Source organism: Arvicanthis niloticus, chromosome 15 (genome assembly GCF_011762505.2).
Source record: "Arvicanthis niloticus isolate mArvNil1 chromosome 15, mArvNil1.pat.X, whole genome shotgun sequence".
Taxonomy (NCBI): Eukaryota; Metazoa; Chordata; class Mammalia; order Rodentia; family Muridae; genus Arvicanthis; species Arvicanthis niloticus.
The window spans coordinates 54,064,692-54,086,885 of NC_047672.1; the positions used below are offsets into that span (position 1 = coordinate 54,064,692).

The 22,194-nt window shown below is 42.1% G+C and overlaps 1 protein-coding gene across 1 annotated transcript in view; it reads left to right on the forward strand.

Annotated features, from left to right (window-relative positions):
- Slc25a13 (solute carrier family 25 member 13) overlaps window positions 1-22,194 on the forward strand; it is a 169,821-nt gene that overhangs the window by 84,645 nt on the left and 62,982 nt on the right. Inside the window, exons 6-11 of the mRNA XM_034519298.2 lie at window positions 9,062-9,208; window positions 11,073-11,211; window positions 11,951-12,044; window positions 12,249-12,333; window positions 16,161-16,245; window positions 16,663-16,821. Coding sequence (XP_034375189.1) covers window positions 9,062-9,208; window positions 11,073-11,211; window positions 11,951-12,044; window positions 12,249-12,333; window positions 16,161-16,245; window positions 16,663-16,821 — 709 coding nt within the window. The remainder of the gene's footprint in view (window positions 1-9,061; window positions 9,209-11,072; window positions 11,212-11,950; window positions 12,045-12,248; window positions 12,334-16,160; window positions 16,246-16,662; window positions 16,822-22,194) is intronic.

Genomic DNA, 22,194 nt, shown 5'->3' on the forward strand with positions numbered 1-22,194 from the left:
CAGGATAGCCAGGGCTACACAGAGAAATATTGTCTCAGAACAAACCACCACCACCACCCAATAAGAAGAAAAGAAGAAGGAGGGGGAGGAAGAAGAAGAGGAAGAGGAGGAGGGAGAAGAAGGAAAAGGAGGAAGAGAGAAGGAAAGAAGGAAGAAAGGAAGGAAGGAAGGAAGGAAGGAAGGAAGGAAGGAAGGAAGGAAGGAAGGAAGGACAGACTGACTCTGGAGAAATTGGAAACTGTTGTGTTTTACACCTGATTCAGTGTGTACATATTACCTACCTCTCTGTTTTCTACTTATATTGTGCTGTTGTCACTACTTATTCAAGAGAGGTTGTTCACTAACATTTTGTTGAACAGGTAAGGTTTGTGAAGAGACTTTGAGCAAAGAGCTGAAAGGCACAAAGATGACAAGCTTTGAGACACTCATGGACAGATGTAGGGGGGATACTTGCCATGTTCCTATATACTTGACAGTGTGGTGAAAATGCAAGCAGATGTCAAATATTTACTATTTGAAGTTGGGGTTAATGAAAGTATCAAGACCATATTGGTATTTTGGCCTGCAACATGTGAACCTATTCCTGTTGATTGTAAGTTGCCACTGGCAGAATATGTAATGCATGTTGGGTCTGGTTTATAATTACAATAACCATAAGTGTTCCAAAGACAAATGAGTAGTGTAGTACGGGTAGGTGACATTATTTGCCCAGCTCTACAGAAGATAGCTTCTTTGGCATCCATGTAGAATTCCAGCTCAGTTGGATAGGTAGATTCCATTTTTTCAGACATCTTTTACTTTTGGGACAAAGGAAATCAAGACTCACTGTTGTTGTGTCCAGGGTTGGTCAGCCTGCCCTCCTGTTGAGCAGCTTGAGCTGGCTTTCACAGTAACATCCTGCTGAGAGCAAACACTTTGTCTAGCACCTCACCAGCTGCTATTCACTGAAAAATTGAGCAGGAAATCAGAAGAGCAAGGAAACACAGAGACTCACTGGTCTTGTTTTCCATCATGATATTGCCTATGTGCAGAGGATGAGGTAACGTTGTTCTGAGGGCTCTTCCTGATGGTCCACCCCACAGAACTAGGGGTAGAATTTCACCATGAGCCTTCAAATCGGACTGCATGGCCGAATTCATTATTATGAGGTGTGAAGAATGGAAATGCCTTCTCTCTCTAAGCACCCATTGCTGGCTTCCATTTTTACCTCATTTTAAAATGTGTGTAGATATTGGAGCTGGAGAGACGGCTTAGTGGGTCAGAGTGCTTCCTGTGCAAAGATGGCAGTGTGACTTCAGACCCCAGCATACATGTAAAGAACCGTGGGTAGCTATGCATATGGCAGTCATTCCAGTGTGGTGGGGGCCAGAAAACAGGAGGATCAGGAAGGTTTGCTGACTGCCAGCCTAGGTACTGAGAGACCTTGTCTTCAAGGAAGAAGCCAGGGAATGGTAGGTAGAGCAGGTGCCTGACATCTTCCTCTGACGTTTGTGTATGCATGTTCACACATACGTGCACACACACCACACACACATACATGCACTTACATACGTTCATCCTTATCTTAATTCAGGTTGTTTTCAAATTAGTATAAAATTATGAAAATTTAACAGGTACTTCCATTAAATCGGTTAGAGACCTGGGCAAACCCTCTTTACTCATTTTTCTCTTCATTTTCACATTCATCTTTATTTTGTCTGGAATTTTTGACCACCAGAGGTTTTTAAAATTTTTTTTTGCCTCTGTTTTTATTAAAATCGTATATCTTTTTTAAGTTTTGAAAACACAAAAGTAAAAATGAGCCAGGTTTCGGCTCGTTTCATTTTCTTTCCATGGTCTTTGCTTTCCAGCTCAGGTAGATCTGCTGTTTGTTTTGTAGACTTTTGTTGTTGCTGATGTGCTGCCGGATGAATTGTGCTCAGACTAAAGCCCAAGTGTACTGGCATGTCTGAATAGAGGCGAAAAGAATTTTTTACATTCAAAATATGCCCACTTGAAAATTGGAGATTATTAAGGAAATGACAGGCCTGGAACCATTAGAAGCATGAATTTTACACCCGAAGCAGGGTAACCCCATGTATGTTTATTTCTGTACAGGTAGCAATTTTGAGAAGTTTGACTTTTTTCCCTGCAGCAATCCGAATGGGTGTGTTGAAGTCTTTGGAATCTGCTACAGTAAAAGCCTGTTCCATTACTCATCATGGAGCAGAGTAGAGGGAACAGGAAACATCTTCACTGGTGCTTGAGCGGAGGGGCGTAAGAGATGGCTGCAGATGGCCTGGCTGGGACCTGCTGGGCTTAGGTGACAGAGGTCCTGGTTTGTGTCGTGGGTCATCCATGTCCTGTCCCTCTTTTCCTGTCAGTAACTGTCTGACATCAGCAAACATCTCTGGCCTGGCACATGAGGAGCACCCCTTTCACAGACCTGTGTGCCTTCTCTCAGGGCGTGCCTTCTTCCCAGCTTGTTTGGTTTCTTTGTTGTTTCCACTTCCTCTAAGGCCTCTTGTTTCATTTGCTGTACTCTGTTTAAGTCTCAGTTTGATCTTTGTGCCTCCTCTGCCTGAGGATTGAGAGAGTCACATCTCTTTCTACAACCATACTTTTTGCTTCAAGTTTTCTTTCTTTTCTTTTTTTCAAAAGACATCTTTTCAAAACAAGCGGCCAATTGCTTGTTTACATTGTGGCTCCCAGGCAAGTGGTGTTAGAACACACCTGCCACCCCGGCACACCGGCAGAAACAGGAGAATTCTAAGTTCGAGAGTAGCTTGACATTACATAGCAAGAGACAGACAGACAGACAGACAGACAGACAGACACACACACACACACACACACACACACACACACACACACGACAAACTACTCACACCATACGTGCATGCACTCATGCACACATACATACTCGCCACTCCACACAAACTTAATATAACACACACAGAGAGAGAGAGAGAGAGAGAGAGAGAGAGAGAGAGAGAGAGAGAGAGAGAAGGCTCCAGAGCCAGACTTAGTGTCCAAGTGTCAAGCGCTATACTTCCTGTTTCCATCCATAGAATGAAACTTAAGTAGCCCACAGCATCAGGTATTGAGAGTTTAAGAAAGCAAGGCCCAAGGGTGAAGCATGCACCCAGCACAAGGCTTACTTTCTATTTCTCCTGACTTAGAGCCCATATGACTTTCCCAGATTTACACTCTACTGGTTCTTTCAGCATTCCTTTTATAGAAAGGTTAACTTTTGTTTTTAACATAAAGTATTCACTCTGTGTTTCTCATTATGGCCACCCATTGTGTCTCTCTCACAGACGAAAGTATTTTTAATCTGTGCTGGAGTCTTCTTTCTCCCCATCCTCCTAGGTGAGAATTCTTGGCAGATAGATCTTTTTTAGCATCCAAATTATCATCATAGAGTCTCCCCATCATCTGTGTGTGTGTGTGTGTGTTGGGGGATTAGTAAAAGTCACGTTTCCAACACCCCAAGCTCACTCAAAGCATTTCTGAAATTCTTTTTTCTTTTTAGATTCCAAATCAGCTTGTGATCCCACTGTGATTCTCCCCCCCCCCCCCCCCCCCCCGACAGGATAACCCTGAAGTGAGGAATCTCATTTTGGAGCCACACCATCCTCAGTGTATATCTCAGCTCAGCTGCTTTGTGACTTTGAGTTAGTAATTTAGCCACTGCCCCCATCCCCATGTGTCTTTTAGTAAAACAAAGATAGTAAGTTATTACAAGGCTTCAGTAAAAACCTGCCTCAAGCTTAGTCCGGCAGTAAATGTTAGTATTCGGCTGTTACTTTAATTCTCTGCCATGTCCATGTGTCCGGTGTGTCCATCTTTCTGTGCCTGTGGCTGGTTCTCATCACTCAGAGGTTCTGGATTAGAGAGGACTTTACAGGCGGTTAAGCCTGCCTTTCACCTCCACAGAAATCAAAGCTACCACTTACCAAGTTTCTGTCACGCATGACCTAGACGGCAGGCAGGCCCTGGTGTGTGCATTTTGTGGAGAAACCCTTGGGGCCTAAGACACCAGCTAGCTCACCTGAGTTCCGACACATAGTAAGTAGTGTCATGGTGCATTACAGTCTCCTGTCATTCAGGCTGCCACTCCCCTTCATCCACGGAAAGTGAAATCTGTGACAGGCGTCCCTTTGCCCAGAGTTAAAGTGTTACCAGTGACACTCGCTTGAGGGAGATGTCTCCTTTCATCACTGAGTAACTTTCTACGTGAGAGACTAGTGTACTGTGCAGCAACCTACCCCAGTACCTTCTTTCTATTGATTTTCTTTAAAAAGAAAAAAAAATACAGAGAGGCGGATTGGCTCCTTCCCTGGATCTTTAACCTGCCAGTCAGTTATCCTGTGAATACTTTATTATAATTGGTTCTCCAATTGTTTTCATCTCTTAGGAAATGAAAATGAGTGTTAGTGTCTGTGTTCTCCATTCCACTTTTGGCCCTTACATATGTGTTAAATATCCTTCAGTAGCTATAGAGATACTGTCAAGGGATTTAAGTCACTGTGTCGTGGGTACTAAGCCCAGTCATTTATTTCAAAACTAACACATTCTTGAATTTAACATTTGCAGAGTTGTCTATATGTTTGGCCCTACAGGCTTCCACTCCCCCCCCCACCCCCCACCCTGTTCAGGGCTCTTAGGGCTGAAAGGAGAGTAGAACCTGAGGGAAGAATCACCTCTCTCCACACTTTTGCCTTGCACTTCCCATGACGATCAGTGGAGAGCCAGGCATTATGGATACACTGCCTTTTGCCTTAGTGGAAACTTAGGAATTTTATTATATTCTCACAAAACCAGGCAGAGACAAAGTCTAGAGCATGAACAGTAATATTAAAGCAGGCCTGGGGATGTAGTTCACTTGGTAGAGGGCTTGCCTAGCAGGCATAAGACCCTAGGTTCATTCTTCTGCATAAACTGGGTGTGATGGCGCATGCCCATAATCTCAGTACTCAGCAGGCAGAGAAACTGGAAGAAAGTTTAAGGTCTTTCTTGGCTGTGTAGAAAGTCTGAGCCCAGCCCAGGCTTAAATAAATACATAGATGGGTAGAGTAACATAAAATAAAATTCTTACAGCCTTTTAGATTCCTACGTGTCAAATGTAGTTTCAGTCAAGTTCCCTACAGTGTGGTTCTCCAGGGCCTCACATGCACCATGGTCAGGTAGCAAGCAGGCACTTGTCCCTGGGGGTCTGCGGGGTGTGTGTGGAAGGTGCATCCAGGCTTCAGTTCTAGCTTTGCTGCCCCTGGCAGAAGGACCTCAGCTCCCTCCCTGGATGCAGTAAGGTTAATACTTATGACTTATGTGCTGCATCCGATGGTACTAACCAAGGGAAGAGGATTCTGAGGATTCAAGGTTGGTCAAGCCTAGGCTACATATTAGGACTTGACCTCAAGTGTTGGGGTGGGAACAAGCCCTGTTTTTAGTGTAGCTTACATAGAAGGACCAGCCTAAACCTTCTTCACTGGTATAGCTTCAAGTTCAAGAGTGGAATTGTTATATCTCCAGTTTCTAGGAGCTGTGAAAGAAAATGAACTCTCGGTTTGCTCATCATAAGGATAAAAGGGGCTGTTTTTGTTTTTGTTGTTTTGTTTAGTTTTTGTTTTTTGTTTGGTTTTGTTGCCTGTTTGTAGGATCCCTGCTGGCAACTCTCCCATTGAAATTATGTAGTTAGCAAAGGAGGCAATATTCTTTTTATATGTTCCCACCACAAACACACCCCCTCTTTTGTGGTGTGGCTGTCATGTCATGGACCTTCTACAAGGTATCTGGTTTGGTATCTGTTTTTCTCTTTACCATTCCAGACAAGCTAGTCTTCATGTTCTGGGTTTCTGCTCTGTGAGAAGAAGGGTTGGCTATGGCATATGAAGCTGCTTCTGGGTCCCTAAGACTGAGTTATAACTAGGAAAATAGAAAATACTCACAAATTACCTCTGCTATTGCTCAAAGTAACCTTTTCTGTCTATATTGCTGGCAGTGCGTCTTAAGACAGTGCTCCTTCAGTTCCTTTCAACTGAACACCTACTATGGTCTTTGCTTTCAATGGAATACCTACTGTGGTCATTTTTTGTACTACATGTCTTGAGCAGTTAGTTTTTTCCTGTTGAATTGGAGGTTCTTGGATAGACAACTCCATTTTTGTTGATTAGGTCCTGATTTGTTTATTCAGTTGGCTTTATGGACTGCCTGTCATTGATAATGTCTGTCACATGAGTGCCTACTGTACCTAGAACTGTAACAACCAGCACAGCTAGGAAAAAATATAAGTAGAATGTGACACTTCATCCTTGGAAGAAGTGGGAAAGCCAACGGTGTTGACTCTATTTCTGATGTAAGGTGGAATATTATCTCAAAACGTGCTCATCTCTAGAACCACATGACAGGGCTCTGGTTTTTAGGGCAGTGGCCAAGATGAGTTTTGCAGTTGGCATAAAGGGTCTGCACAGAAGGGTTGTTGCCCTGAGTACTTCCCCGAGACTCCTGAGCACCTTCCATTGGAGATTGGTCTCTATGATTCAGGCCTCTGGATCTGTCTGCTGAGGAAAGAGGAGGCTGGATCTGGGACTTTGAAAAGTGATGGGGTGCAGGCAAGGTGGACTGCTGTGGTCAGAAACTTGACAGTGAGGACCATCAGAGAACCTAAGCCAGGTCTGAGGAAGCACTGAACCACCTCTGTCATGAAAGAAAAGGAAAGATGCATTTGAGTGGACTATTTGAGTGGACTTTTTTCTTCTTCTTCTTTTTTTTTTTTTTGGTTTTTTTCGAGACAGGGTTTCTCTGTGTAGTCCTGGCTGTCCTGATACTCACTGAGTGAACTTTTAAAGGCCTGGGGAACATAATTTGGCAATTGGTTCACACTCAGGAGAAAGGAAGCTTACGGAATTGAAAATGACAGCTTTTCAGATGGTGTCACTGGGAAACCAGAATGCTGAAAATTAAGCTTTGAACTTGGCAAAGGGACCAGAGTTGAGTCCTGGGTGGGGACATTAATAGTGGGGTTAGTGATGTGTAATTTTATGGCCTTTATAAGATTCATACAGGATACATTTTTAGAAATTCTGGTCTAGCAGGTAGGAATGGGAGATTTGGAGGTAGACTGTAATCCTTAGCTCTTAAGAAATCTTTGACATTTTGTGACATCATTTTTCCTGAAAAGCAGAGTGAACATCATCTGAGGACTGGGGCAGGGTGGGGACACATCTTAAGTAAAGCTCAAGTGCAGGGCTCTAGAAGGATCTAGGCCCACGAAGGTTCATCTAGGTGCCCTGCAGTGAAGGGGCCAATGCTGTATGTAACTAAGGAGAAACTGTCAGTAAGAAAATGACCATTTTTCTTGCTTGTTAATTAGTCTTTAACATTCCAGTGTTTACATTTTTAAAGTGTAGAAAACGAGACAGAGAAGCCTAACTCATGACTCTATTTATTACCCAGGTCCAGTCATTATTAATATCTTGTCAAATACGTGTCACCCTATCTCTCAGGCAGGGCAAAGAAAACAAGGCAGTCTGCTTCACAGCAACATCAGACAGACTCCTGTAGCTTCACATTGCAGTAATCTATAGAACAATGAGTGTCATCTTGTTACCAAAGCTAAGAGATGGCTTCCTTACCTGTGAAAGTCCATTTCATCTTAAATAATTTCATCTTTGATAGCCCTTTGGTGGTACTTTTAAGTTTCATGCAGATTAGCTTTCTGCGGTCTATTTGGAAGATAGGCAGTGTGCTGAGGAAGATGATAACGGGACTTTCTACAGAAGCAGTGTGAAGTGAGCCTCAGTAGAAAGCAGTGTCTGGTTTTTATGTCTACACTTAACTCCTGGGAATAGCAACAGAGAGCTATGATTCTTGCTGGAGTTCGGTCAGATGAATTATATATCCAAGTGTGTTGCTACGGTGTTTCCCCCTCTGATGCACAGACTGCCCAGCTTTTTGTCTAGAACACAGGGCTCTATGTGGTGTCATTTTTTGACCCTCACAGCCTTGGGTGGAGGAGTTACCAGCAGCTACTGGGAGGATCAGCTGGCACAAGGCAGCCTTTTGTGACAGTGACATAACCTGCCCCAAATATCAGTAGTGCCAGTGCTGGGGATTAGCTCCTTCCAGCAGAGAACACTCCTTCACTCTTTTTAAGTCAAGCACTTACATATTAGCATGTGGTCATGATTGCTTCCTGGATCTAGCCAGGTCTTTGAAGCTAGCAAACTTCATTTTTATTTTAATTTTCTTCATGGCTCAGATTCTAAAAAAAAAGGTACTTGATTTGATTCCTTTGACTTTTTCCCTTCCCCTCTCCCTCCTCCTCCTCCTCCTCCTCTCCTACCTTTTCTTCCTGCTTTTGAAACATTGTGTGGTGGCTTGAATAAGAATGGCCCCCATAGACTCATGTGTTTGAATGTAGGGTCCCCAGTTACTGGAACTGTTTGAGAAGGATTAGGAGATGTGACATTGTTGGAGGAGGTGTGTTGCTGGGGGTGGACTTGGAAGTTTCAAAAGTCCATCCCTGGCTCAGCGCCTCTCTTTGCCTGCAGATGAGGAGGCAAAGCTCTCAGCTATTGCTCTGGTGCCATGCCATTCTGTTTTAGATCAACCCTCTAAAGCTGTAAACAAACCCCCCCAATTAAACGCTTTCTTTTATAAGAGTTGCCTTGGTCATGGTGCCACTTCACAGCATTAGAACAGTAACTTAGACACAGGGTTTTCTCACACAGCTCAGGTTGACATCAGATAATGTGTCTGTGACCATCTCTCAACTGGATCTCTTCCACCTCTGCTTCCCAAGTACTGAGATCACAGACAGATGCCATGGTGCCAGGCTCTGATTCTACTGAGTGTAAGGTTTAAAACACAGTGTACATTATTAATTTTATATTCAATGCTCTGAGAAATGTTCTTTTCTTTCAAAGGAGAAAGTAGTTTAGGGGGAAGCATTTAAACAGGCAGGTGGGGCCTGTTAAATCACGATGTAGGCTTATTTCTTCTGTCTGATTTAAAAATGAGCAGTCACTTGCAGTAAGAAAGAGACATAAATTAACCGTTTTACCTTTTCTAACTGTAGGAGATACAGCTGGAGCACGCGAAGCAAGCCTTTGTGCAACGAGACAATGCCAAAACGGGAAAAGTCACAGCCATTGACTTCCGGGACATCATGGTCACCATCCGTCCCCATGTCCTGACTCCTTTTGTTGAAGAATGTCTGGTAGCTGTAAGTTGTGCATTGTCTAATGGAGTAGTTTATTCTCCCCTAATCTGTGCTAAGTGAACTGGGATAGTAAGGAACAGTTCTTATGAATTGTCCTGTTTAAAATACTGTGCAATCGTGTATATTAACACCCTTGCAAACCAAACTATGTCATGGTTCGTTTTAGTGGTAGATTAATTGACTGTCTGGATTGTATGTTTTGGGGATGTCGTGTTCAGTTGTTTCTTACTGTCCCTGGAGGCCTGTAGCACAGTGCTTTCATATACTGAAGTGTGCCCATCCTCAGATCATTTCTTCACAGTGGCAGCATCTTTGGATATAACGTACATATATTTTCCTTTGTACTTTAAATCATGGTAGATTGTTTGCAACATCTAATGTGGTATTTTTAAATCTTTGTTTTGTTGTGTTGTTCAGGGGATAATGGCAAGAAAAGACATCTGTGCATATTCACAGATGTGCAGATATATTCCCCCCCACCCCCCAAAAAAATCTTTGCAAAATTCTGGTTGGTTTTATGTATGTCCTTACTACCTCTTGGAATTTCGAGGTGTCTTGTAGCATGTTCAGTAGTGGGTCCAAGCCTTGGTCATGGACAATCTAGATCCCCAGGGAAGAGCATTACATATGGTGTCCAGGTTTCCTTAGGTTTGCTCTTCACCGCCAATGGGTGGCTACATCTCAGCATCTAAATGTTAAAGCTTCTAGCTGATTCCTAGGATTTGGAAACCACTTCTCTGGAAACTCTCCCTTTGCTGGACTGTGAGTTCACAGCTGTCTGGCTGCCCCACATTGCTGACCTTGAGCCTTTCAAGTTCTTTGTTTCCTTGTGCTCCATTTTGAACACATGGCCTTTCCCATTCTGGCACAATGTTAATCTCACTGCTTTTCAGCCACGCCCCCCTCACTTCACCACCACCCCCAGGTAAACTCTCATGTCAGGTCTTTTGAATGATTGATTACCAAGTGAAGACTTATGTGGCTGTTTTGAAAAAGCGCTTTCCTAATAAAAATATTTTGCCTTGTTAGGGAAGGATAGAATTTGAAACCCCAAACTGAAGTTCCGTTCACAGTGGATATACTATCTGTTCCCCCTGTCCCCTGTGAAGAAAACTGTTTCCTTAAAAATTCTGATTATTAGAATTCCGATCAACTTCAACCCCCATCTAGGTAGGCATATGGCATCTTCAAATTTTACCAGAACACACTTGTTCTTAAGCTATTCCAGCAACATAAAGTCTTGGGGTTTCAGTGATTATTTATTGCTAGTTTAAGTATTGAAACAACTTTTGATACTAAGGTTGCACTAGCTGCTTCTCATAGTATGTTTGCACAGATATAATGCAGTTTTGCGTGTGTGAACACATGCATGTGGGTGCTATCGTTTGTATGTTTAAAGCCTTAAGATTTGCTCATTAGGTGAAATAAACCACCTTATAAAACATTTCCAACTGAAATTTGAACTCTAAATGACTACTGGTCCTGTTATAATCCTACACATGTATTTATTTAGTTTTCCTGGGCTTGTGTATAGAAGCACAAGTCCTGGTCATGATTAGTCACTTTTAAAACTCGGTTCTAGCTCGCTCCGCGCTCCCTCCCTCCCTCCCTCCCTCCCCCTCCCTCCCTCCCCCTCCCCCTCTCCCTCCCCCCCCCCCTCTCTCTTTCTCTCTCTTTCCCCTAAAGTGAAAGAAAAATACTGTGGTCATTGTTTTGTTTTGTTTTGTTTGTTTTTGGTTTTTTTTTTTTTTTGTATACTCATTCCTAGTTACTTCCAAAACAGCGATAAATGTGTGTACTTTTAGGACCTCTTTGACTTTGTATCTTTTATTTTTTCCTTCCGTCTCTTTGTTTTCAACTTCCCAAGGCTGCTGGAGGTACTACGTCCCATCAAGTTAGTTTCTCCTATTTTAATGGATTTAATTCGCTCCTTAACAACATGGAGCTCATTAGGAAGATCTACAGTACTCTGGCTGGTGGCAGGAAAGACGTGGAGGTGACTAAGGGTGAGTGATGTAGTAGAATCTGTGTTTCAAGTGTGTTAGGGGCCGAGAAGTAGGGTTGGTGAGGAAGGCAGCCGGAGTTTATATTAGAATTTGCTATCCCATTCATACTGGTGATGTGTATCCTCCAGTCCATGATCAGACAAATTAAAGCCAAAAAAAACAAAAACAAAAAAACAAAAAAACAAAACAAAAAAAAAACCCAACAACAACAACAACAAAAAAACAATCTACACTAAGTTTTTGATAATCTGAAGACAGCTTTTGAATGAAGAGAAGATATAGGATTTGTTGAATCTTTTCGTTTCTTACAAGAACTTAAGCTAAACATGCAGTGGCCCTCAAAAATACAAGAAGGTTCCACAAACCCTTATTGATAATGCATAATGTGATCTGTGAACTCAAAGAAGATATTATCAGCATTTCTATAGGATTCAAAAAAAAAAAAAAAAAAAAACCCTAGAAAAAATGACTTGGGGATCAGCAGTGTCAGTGTAGTTGGAATCCCATCCAGTGCCATTTGTTTAGAGTATTCAAATGGTACCCAGCTTTTACTCTCAGTGGTGGTTGGGATGGGTTCTGTATTCTTTTTCCAAGTGTGCCAAAGAGCCGGGGCAATGCAGGATGACGTCATGATAACGTGCTGTGATGTCCACTCCTCCAGCACTTTGGCTGAACATTGAATTTAGCATTGATCTTTCTGAATCTCTCTCTCTCTCTCTCTCTCCTTTTTTCCATACAGAGGAGTTTGCTCTGGCAGCCCAGAAGTTTGGTCAGGTTACACCCATGGAAGTTGACATCTTGTTTCAGTTAGCAGATTTATATGAGCCGAGGGGGTAAGTTGGCTTTTTTTTTTTTTTTAAGTTAGTTTAATAAAATAAGGTTAGGAGCTAGGTGTAGGGAGATTTCAGCAGGAGAGACAGAAACCAAATAATGAAGGCCCATGCAGAAATATGGGAAGCGATAAAAGGAACGTTCTAGAATTCCATAATGTAAATTTAAGAAAACTGGGACTTCATCCTTGTTTGCTTTCTGTTCAGGCGCTTGACCTTAGCAGACATTGAGCGGATCGCTCCCCTAGAGGAAGGAATGTTGCCCTTCAACTTGGCCGAGGCTCAGAGGCAGGTGAGTGATTGGGTGCGACTTCTTTCATGCTGCTTTCCAGAGATACCCAGGGCCTTAGCAAGTCCATTGAATTTCCAGCGTTGGTTTCTGACTTAACTGGTTTCCAATTCTGCTCCCCAAATGCAGGCATTCTGAGGAGGCTGAAAGGGAATTTGTTTAGCAACCTTCTGGTGAACAGATACAGGCATGTGTTTCTTAGAAAGATAGGGCAGTTACCTCCAACACTAGAAGCCCCAACACTCCAAAACCAAGTAGCTCTTTTCTCCTTTACATCTGGTACTGAGGGATGTGGAAGTGGAGCACTGGTTCTTGTGACTGTCCCCAGCAGCATCTGGCATTGCTAAATGAACGATATCGTTGCTCCTCAGCGGGGTCCTGTCAGAGCGTTGTCTAACAGCCATGCCTTCCTTTTTTTTTTTTTTTTTTCTGAGTATCAAAATGAGATAATTTTGTTTAGTCTGGAGTCATAGTTCAGAGGCTTTTAAGCCTATTTTCTCTGTGAAAGGATTCATAAGCTATGTGGAAACAATGTTAGGAATGCTAGGTTTTATTTTATGGTTAACAGAAGCCCATGTCTCAAAGTTGTGGAAGTCAGAAACTTAAGACACGGGACCTCCTCGCTTAACTCTTGCTCAGCTCTGTAGCTGGGACTGAGAGAGAGCAAGGCCTTCGTTGCATGTGTTATCCCTGCATGGTGCTTGTAAAATAAATCCATGAACAGACAAGAAAGTAATTTTTTTTTTTTTTTAAAGAAAAAGACCTCCTTTAAGGCAAAGCCATCTCCGAATCTTGTGAGACTTAACTGTTTTTGGCTTGGATCTCTGGGTCTGAACAGCGACGCCAGTTTGACCACAATGGGTTGACGCAGGCTGCATTTTTAGGACTGTCAGGCCTGGAGCCAGGATCTTCCCCCACTCCACCCCTTAGCTCCTTCCCACCCAAGGGCAGCAGCGACTTGTGTGCAGCATGGAAATGGAAGGAGTGGGTGTGTGCTCAGTAAATCCTAACTAGGCACCTCTGGGAAACCAGCTGGCTGTGGTTAAAAGAGGAAGCCGATTCCCCCTGGTGCAGGAGTAAGAACTGTGTAATCCCGGGCAGAGGAGGAAGCAGCCTTGCTCTCTCCTCCCTTTGATTTCAGACGCTGTGTCTGAGATAATTATCTCTTCGTCTGCGTGCCACCAACTATTGTAGAAATTTGGGGATTAAGGAAAGTAGAGGGGCTGTTTCAGATCTCCTCTGCTTTCCCCCTGGCAGCAGCACCTCTTCATTTCCCTGTGCGCCCTTTGCAGCTTTGGGGGGCTTATAGTGGGTGCTTGCTGGTACTGGCCTCGAAAGGGTTAGAGGAATTTGATGAGATTTACAGTAGGAAGTGATTGGCCGGTGTTCAGAGGTTTAGAGCAATTCATAGCAACCACACCTGAACTCTAGGGTGATTTTTTTTTTTTAATGCATGAACCCCACTGTGCCTGACAGATCAAGCAAGTCAGGTCATCTACCTGTGGGCAGTTTGCATGTCCTGCACCCTACAGCCTGTGGAGTGTTCGCCCTAAACAGAGGAGCGATGGAGCTGGACTCTTTTTCCTCATGTCATTTTAAGAACATATTTGTCTTTTCCAGGAAAAATTAGCAGTAATGGCAGGCTCCTTCCTTTAGCATAAAATACTCTCATTCATTATTTTGATGCCAGAATATTTTTAGTATCGCATGTTCTCATGCATGTAAATAAAATAATGTTCTTTCTTTGAAATATGTCAGTCACCACGAAGGTAGACTACAGGGGTGGAATTGGAGACAATGCATGGAATTTGTGGAAGCAATGTTTTACCTTCTTAGACATGCATATTTCTCCGTAAAGCTGTTTTCAGTTAAATGACTGAAGATTTCAAATGATCTCATTGTATTGGAATTGTGTTGCACTGACAGCAGTTAAAATTCAGTGGGTTGTGTAGCTCAGGTTGGTGACTGTTTTCATTGTTCACTGATGTTAATTACCGTGCCTTTTGAAAACAAATTTTATTGAATGTATTTATTCATTCAACAGGTATTAGTAGGTGCTGACTGTATGTCACTCTCACTTGACAACTCTGTGGGACAAAGTCAATATTTTATTTACACAGACAGCGTAGTACAATATTCTACTTCAGCCTTGGTAGTACTAATGGTAACAGGTCAGAAAAGTAACAACAAAACAACTGATTGCCTTGAAACGTGAATTTTAGGAAGATGGCCAAAACTGAGGAAAAATACAGTCACCTATAATTCACCTATTTAGTTATGGCCATCATAAACATTTACAGTGTCATTAGGTAATAGAGATGCCAAAATATCAGTACTAATTTCATATGTGTATATATACATATCTACATATACACACACAGATATACATATCTCCACAAACAGTTTTAACACCATCAACTAAAGACTTCATATTCTACTCTCTTACATACTTTTTTAAACACTGTGAAAGGCTCAACGGTAAAAAGCACTGTTGCTCTTACAGAGAACCTGGGTTTAGTTCCCAGCACCCACATGGTGGCTCACAACCATCTTCAACTCCTGCTCTGGGAGTTCTGCACCCTCATGGGCACCAGAATCACACATGTTATACATACAACAGGCAAGACACTCATACACATAAAGAAAATGCCATGAACCATTTTAAACATTTAATAAAGGTAAAAGAAGTATAACAAATACCTGCCCACCTCCATGCTCTTTTCAGCTAGCTTTCTTTCATTTTAAAAAAATGTATTAATTAATATAATGTATTATTAATATAAATAAATTAATATGTTTATGGGTGTAGCACATGCATGCCTGTAGGCATCAGATCCCTAAGACTGGAGTTACAGAAAGCTGTGAGCCAGCCATGTGGGTGCCGGAATTGAATCTGGATTCCCAGGAAGAGCAGCCTGTTCTCTTAACCAATGAACCATCTCTCCCACTCTTAACCTTTTCTTTATAAAAGAAGAGTTTTGTGAGCATTTTTCTCTACCAACATCTGATCTTCTTTGAGAATACCATTTAAATGATGTACGTTTGTTTTAAAAGTGATAGTATTTTATTTATTTAATTATTATTTAATTTTGAGACAGGATCTCCCTCTGTAGTCCTGGTTTGCTTGGCTTTGCTATGTAAATCAGGTTGGCCCAGACCTCACAGAGATCTGAGGCTGCCTCCTAAGCACTGGAGTAAAGGTGTGTGCCTCTGTGCTCACCAGTACAGTGTTCTAAGCCTCTTGTATTGGTCATTTAGTGTAGCTCCAGAATATTTACACTGAGTGCTGCTTTTGAAAGAGCCAATTCCTTTTTCCCTGTGTTTCACTGATATTCTCAAGTAACTTTAAGAATTGCAGCATCAGAGATTAAATTCAATTGAAGGGTCTAGGTATACGTTATTAGAGTTTCGAAAGCTCATATTTGGTTTAACAGTGAGTTTGAGAATAACATTTTAATAATTCTCACTAATCCGAATATTAACCATTTAAAACAAAGAAGACATTAAAATACAAAGCTGAGCGAGTTTGATGAATCAAGAGCGATGTCTCTTTGGTATTTTTTTACACTGACACTTTTATGATCACTCTGAGAATTGAGCATTTGAAAATCAGCTATAACGCTATTTTTTCACGGGGTGATTTTGTGTCCCAGTATGATTTCAGTCATGCAAACGCTTTCATTAGTAAGAAATTGATAGACTTGAACCAAGTTCTCCTTTTGGTAGTTATATCAGATTTAGAGTCTGGTGAGTGATATTTTAAGTGACCGTCCACGTTTCTCTCCTTTTCTCGGCTTGCTCACTTCCTGCTTATGGTATGCGTGAAACAGAAGGCCTCAGGTGATGCTGCTCGGCCCTTTCTTCTGCAGCTCGCAGAGTCAGCCTACAGGTTTGGACTGGGTTCTATTGCTGGAGGTTAGTCATGGATAAGCATTACTTTTGTTGTTCCTTGGTCTTTGTCTGTTTTTCTACCTTGCTGCTTTCAGTGGTTGTTCCCCAAGTCAGTTATCAAGCTGTGTCTATTAGGTGGGACCAGAGCCAAGGGGGCTTTTCCTACACTTGGGCAGGATCAACATCCTACAATACAAGTGATAGTTTTCACTCCCTTCGGTGAGGTTAGTCGTCCCTGCTTATGCTGTTAATTTAAACTCTAGTGATATCCTTTTGTCAGGGGACATTTGGATAAAAATTAAGAGTATTCAAAGGTAGTTCAGTAGATCTATGCATAAAAAATACTTCTGTTTTCAGTCCTTTCTTTGATTTTTATCCACCTATTTCTTTTACCCAAATCACCTTAATTCTGGCTGTGCTAATGGTAGTCCCTCATTTCAGCTGTCGGAGCCACCGCTGTGTATCCTATCGATCTTGTAAAGACTCGAATGCAGAACCAGCGATCGACCGGCTCCTTTGTGGGAGAGCTCATGTATAAAAACAGCTTTGACTGCTTTAAGAAAGTGCTGCGTTACGAGGGCTTCTTCGGACTGTACAGAGGTTAGTGTGGCACGGAGTGGGCCAGCCCTCAGAACTGCACAGAGGTTCGTGCAGATGGAATCATAGCCAAGGGTTTGCTTTCCCATCTCAGTGCCTGAAATGAATTAGAGAGCCTGTGTTCAGATGGAAATCCAGCGGATTCTCAATTATCCATGCTGATGGTAAGGCTGTAGGCATCTAGGGCATGGCTAATCAAAACAGCCCATAGTCTGAAAGCCATTTATATTGCCCCGTTGTGTGTTTGATTTCTTAAAATAATAAATTATTTTTGTACACATTTTTAGTGAGTTTTGAAAGGCTCCTTGTTTGTGTTCTTGACATATTCACTCCCCGTCTACCAGGGAGAGGTACCGTAGCAACAAGACACAGCTTGCTTCAGAGTTCTGAGTCTCCTGGAATGGCCCATGATCCCCAATCCCATAGTGTCACTTTCCATGGATTCAGTTATTCATGGTCAGCCATGTTCTAAAAATACAGACTAGAAAATTCCAGAAATGAGCAACTCACAAATTGTGAATAGTGTACGAGTCTGTGAACTTGCTCATGGTTCTGCTCCAAAATACAGCCATTGTTTTACCTAAGTCTCTTAGGGCAAGTTGCATCTTAATGCTGCATCTCTCAGCCACCCCTCTCTTTCCCTCCCATCACCAAGGCATTGTATCAGTTTGCATTATTTATTATAGGAAGAGTGAGGACAATAGACTACGATACTTTGAGAGAGACCACGTTCATATGCCTTTAATTACATAGTTACGGTTGTTTGGGTCATGTTATTGTTGTTCACCTCTTGCTGTCGTATTTGTAAAGTCCACTTTACCCTAAGTTTATACATATAGGAAAGATCAGAGCATCCAAAATTAGGACGGTCTAAGGTTAAGCACCCACTGAAGGTCTTGGAGTGAGCCTCGTAGAGATGGTGCAAAGTCCACTGCATGAGGAAAACCCTGTCAGGCCGATAACCAAGTGTTCCCTGGGGCCTTGCTTGCTCCTCATCCTGAGTTGCCTCCTCCCTTTGTGTAAAAGGATTGGATTCACACATTACAATAGCCAGTCCACCTGCATCTTTGACATGGAAGGTTCATTAAACAGTGTTAACAGGAGCAAAGAGTAACCAAGTCATCAAACCAGACAATCCCACAGACCTTCTATTCTGTTGGCTCCACCTGAGGAAACACACCCTCACTCCCCAACTTCCTGGCTGTGCTTGCCTTTTTTGCAGAGGGCAGATCTGTGTGTTTTCATAAACTAAAATGCAGAATTGCAAGGAGCTTCCTGTCAGGCAGCTGCTGTTTCCCCAGCTATAGCTTTTCCCTCCTTTCGTAGAGCTTGGTCTTGGAAAACAAAATAGCGTCTTGGGCTCCACCGAGGCCCAATGAAAGTGACAGCTGCCAGAGACCACTAGGCCTCTTCTGCCATCTGCTGACTCTGGTCTCCAAGGTGAGCTGAGTTAATGAACAGAAACCCTGTCACCTTAGAAGCTGGGAGGCTTCCAACTGCAGAGAAGGCTCCATTCCACAGGTGTATTGTGTAGGTAGATAACCCTCATCAAAGGCCTTTTGATCTTTTCTCTCCCTTCTTTCCCTTGCCCCCTGCCTCCTCTTACAATTTTGAAGGTCTTTGACCCCTGGGTGATTAATGATGACCCCTGTAGGGTCACCACCTTCCATTTGAAATGCTTTTCCTCTTTGGTGACAACAACCTTTCAAATAAAATGGCTTCTATGTAGTACAAGGTTAATGTCACAATGAGTGCTTTACAGTAACGCAGGCAAAAATTACCAGATTACTGACTTCTATGTGTTTTTGTTTGTTTGTTTTTCTTTTAAACTTTGAACCTCTAGCGTGTGTAGATATTCAAGTCTTGATGTTGCTTCTTGCTTTTATGGGCTCTCATGGTATTGAAATTAATGGCAAGGATGCCTTTCAAGTTTTGAGATCCCTGCCTAACAGCATTCGGCTTCAATTTGCCTGTGTAGACTTGCTTTTAATGTTTCAGTCCTTTCTCTCTTCTGTGACTACACCTGGCAGAATCCGATTCTTGGTTATATCTAGATCTTTCTCTGTGTGACCTCACCTTTTGACCCCAGGGACAGAAGAGCTCATGGGGTCCTTGTGTTGAATGACTGACTGTTAGGTTGTAAAAAATAGTTCATCCCTCTTGAGGACTGAGCTGGGGATTCGTAGAGAAGAGACATACTCCTTTTAACTACCAGACAAGAGAGTGAGCTAGCATAGAGAGAGATAGCTCATTTCAGGTACCAAGAGACTGCTCTGTTTCTAGGTTTATAAACAGCCATTTATCTAACCTGCTTTGGGTGTGAGAACCCTCAGGGCAGGGACTGAAGCTGTCTGTCATGTGGTGATAAATAAAATGGGATTGCACGAAGGTTAGCACTGGGACTCGCCTATGTTTTTTTCCTTCCTCTTGCTTATCTTTGCCAGAGGGTGGATTTTAAAAGAAAAAAAGGTGACTGTAATAAACTTTTGATTAGTTCCTATCTTTATTTTGGTTCCCAAGCAAAGAGATGATAGACAGTGACTGTTAAAGATAGTATGCCCTGAAAATGTATCCCTCTTCTGGATTGCTGAGGGACTGACTACTGCTCTTGAGTTCAGTGTACACAATCATTGTGTGTTCCTAAATATGTGTCATTGAGCCAGAGAGAGACCAACAAAACTGGAGATAACCCACTATTAAAAAGGAAAATATAGAGATAAAAAGACAAGTATTTCTGAGACTTGGCCTCTGTATACGAACTCATTTCATATATACAACAAATCCTTGTGCAGCTTTCTTTACGTTTCTCTTTATGTGTAATGGAATTGGCTTTTGAAGATTTATAATTATAGAGGACAATGGTCAAATTTCAACTTGGAGAATATAAACTTGCTGTTGATACTACACCGGACTGACAGTAATTGAAATACTGGAGCATATCTGATTTATAGAGGCGCTATAAAATATTGAGCATTCTCTCACATTTTAGAATTTGCAGGAGATAAAATTTTTCTCCATTGTGTTTCCTAAATAAGATAATTTGAGACTTTGTTTCAAATGCGGTTTCTTGCCTGTTAGAAACTCTCTCGGCATACGCTCTCACAAACTACATATGTTTGCTGCTTTGACAGTGGCAAACACTGTCGAAGCAGGCATTTCTTCATCATGTGTTTTTATTCTAAGCTTAATACCTCCCTGCCGCATTTCATACGTCAGGAACACAGGAAGGTGGTTTTGTATTTAGAAGGAGTTCCCAATCGAACCCGAGTGAACGAGCAGTGCTTTAGGGCTCAGTTGGCTTTTTCTTCTTCAACTGGCAGCGTCTGCACAGAGCAGAGCGTGGCAAGTTACCAGGCAGTAATCAGAGCACATGTCGGAGTCACTGCCAGTGGTCACCAGGAAGACTGAGTGCCAGCAATGGCGTGCAGTGGAGTGCCTTTGAGAAAGCAAACATGGTTCTCTCGTGAGCACTCACTCTTTGTGCCCAGTGTAGGGCCCTGTCGCTCCATCCCCAGGACCACTGTGGTTTTCTTACACAACTCTTGGTTACTGGAAAAGATCCTCGAAGGATGACTCGGGCCTCAAACCCCTCTGCAGGGCAGGTGACTTTCTTTACCAGAAAATGACTCCTCAGGTATTTTTGTAAATTTTGAACATTTCACCCTTAGGGCTAAGTAGATAATCCAGGATTCCCCAAAGTCACTCTAAAAATCTTTGTTTCCTCCAGGGTTTCCAGACCGATTTAACTCACTCAAAGGTGTTTGAAACTTGAATGAATTCCCTGACAGTTCCCTTGGTTTGAGTGAACTGCTTGAGTAAATCAAGTCACTCATTGGCCTGCCAGAGTCTGAGCTGGTCTAAGAGAAACAATTGCTGGGTAGTCATCCATAATCAAATGTTCTTAACGTTCCAGAAACAACTAATTGCTGCTTCTGAACTTACAGCACCCTCCTGTCTTCTGCAGGGCCCAGGTGGTAACCTGAGATGTCTTACACATTGGGAGGACTTTGAGGACAGGGAATATATTCAAGAGAAGTCAGAGTACATCAGAAACATTTCTTGAAGGATTTCTGTTTCTATTGATTGGCGTGAGATCCCTAAAGTTTGTTTTTGAAATAAAAAAAAAAAATTCCTGAAAAGCAAATTAGATCATTTTATGAGCCATACCTTAATTGGGATAAGTATTTATTGACAAATAAAATTAATTTCCACAAATATAAAACATTTTCTAGTCAGCCTGTTGAATCCTGTGTGCCGAATTTCAGAACTGTTGATTTCATGTTGTTTTTGTGGTTCAAAGCAGTCATCCTCCATCCTGGCATGTTCTCAAGGTGACATCTAGAGGATGCTGGGGTGATATTTCAGGAAGCCATTGATCTGTATATGTTCTAGAAAGAAAGTTGGCAGGCAGCTAGCTGGTTTAAACCAAGTCTCTTGTTATAGTTTATGGCCGAATCTAGATTCAGTAGGGTTCTCATGAAAGCCCTTCTTCATACTTGGCTCTTGTGGCTAAAAATAGATCCAGACATCTTCATGCTAAAATAAAGCCATTGATGTTTTCATAACTCTTATTGGCATCGTTTAATAACACCAACATCACCACAGTTACTCTGTGAACTTCCTTGAGACATGTGATCACTCTTGTCCAGTGGAATGTTCATTTTGTGCAGAATGGGCTACTTTGGGTTTAATTTTCCTGCCCTGTTTTTTTTTTTTTTTTTTTTTTTTAACATTTTCATTTAATAATGTTAAATTGTAGAACCCAAAGAACAGATATTTGATTGTAGGAAACCAAGGGTGAGCAAAAAAACTTGGATACTCCGAAGTTTAGGGAGCACAGGAAGCTTTTGGTAGACACTGAGGTGACACACACTTGAACTGAGGTTGGTGAGAAGGCGGGGGTTGGGGGCACTCAGAGCACTGGATGGGAATAGTGATGAGCTCAGCAAATTTGGGAGGATGACAAATTTTTGGAACCTGAAAGAGAAATTAATAACAAATTTGTTAAAAACTTCTGGAGCTGTTTGTAGTCTTTGAGCAGCTGCTGTCCTTGTTCAGATAGAAACAGATTAAACCTCATAGTTTCAATACTAAATGGCCAGCATCTGGAAAGGTACTAGAATACAGAAGACGGTTTGACACTTCTTAACAGTCTTTACTTCTGGGAAGCCTCAAACAAAATAGAAGCATCAAAAGACCGTTTTTTTTTTTTTTTTCTAGACCTTTATTGGTGCCATTCATATTTATGTCTTAATACTTAGACTCCCAAAAGAATGCCGAACCATATTGTAGACTGTGGTCAAAGATTCTAATAAAGCATGGGGACCCTGGAAACAGGTGTGGAAAACCCGACTGCTTCTCCCTCCCCTCTTCTGG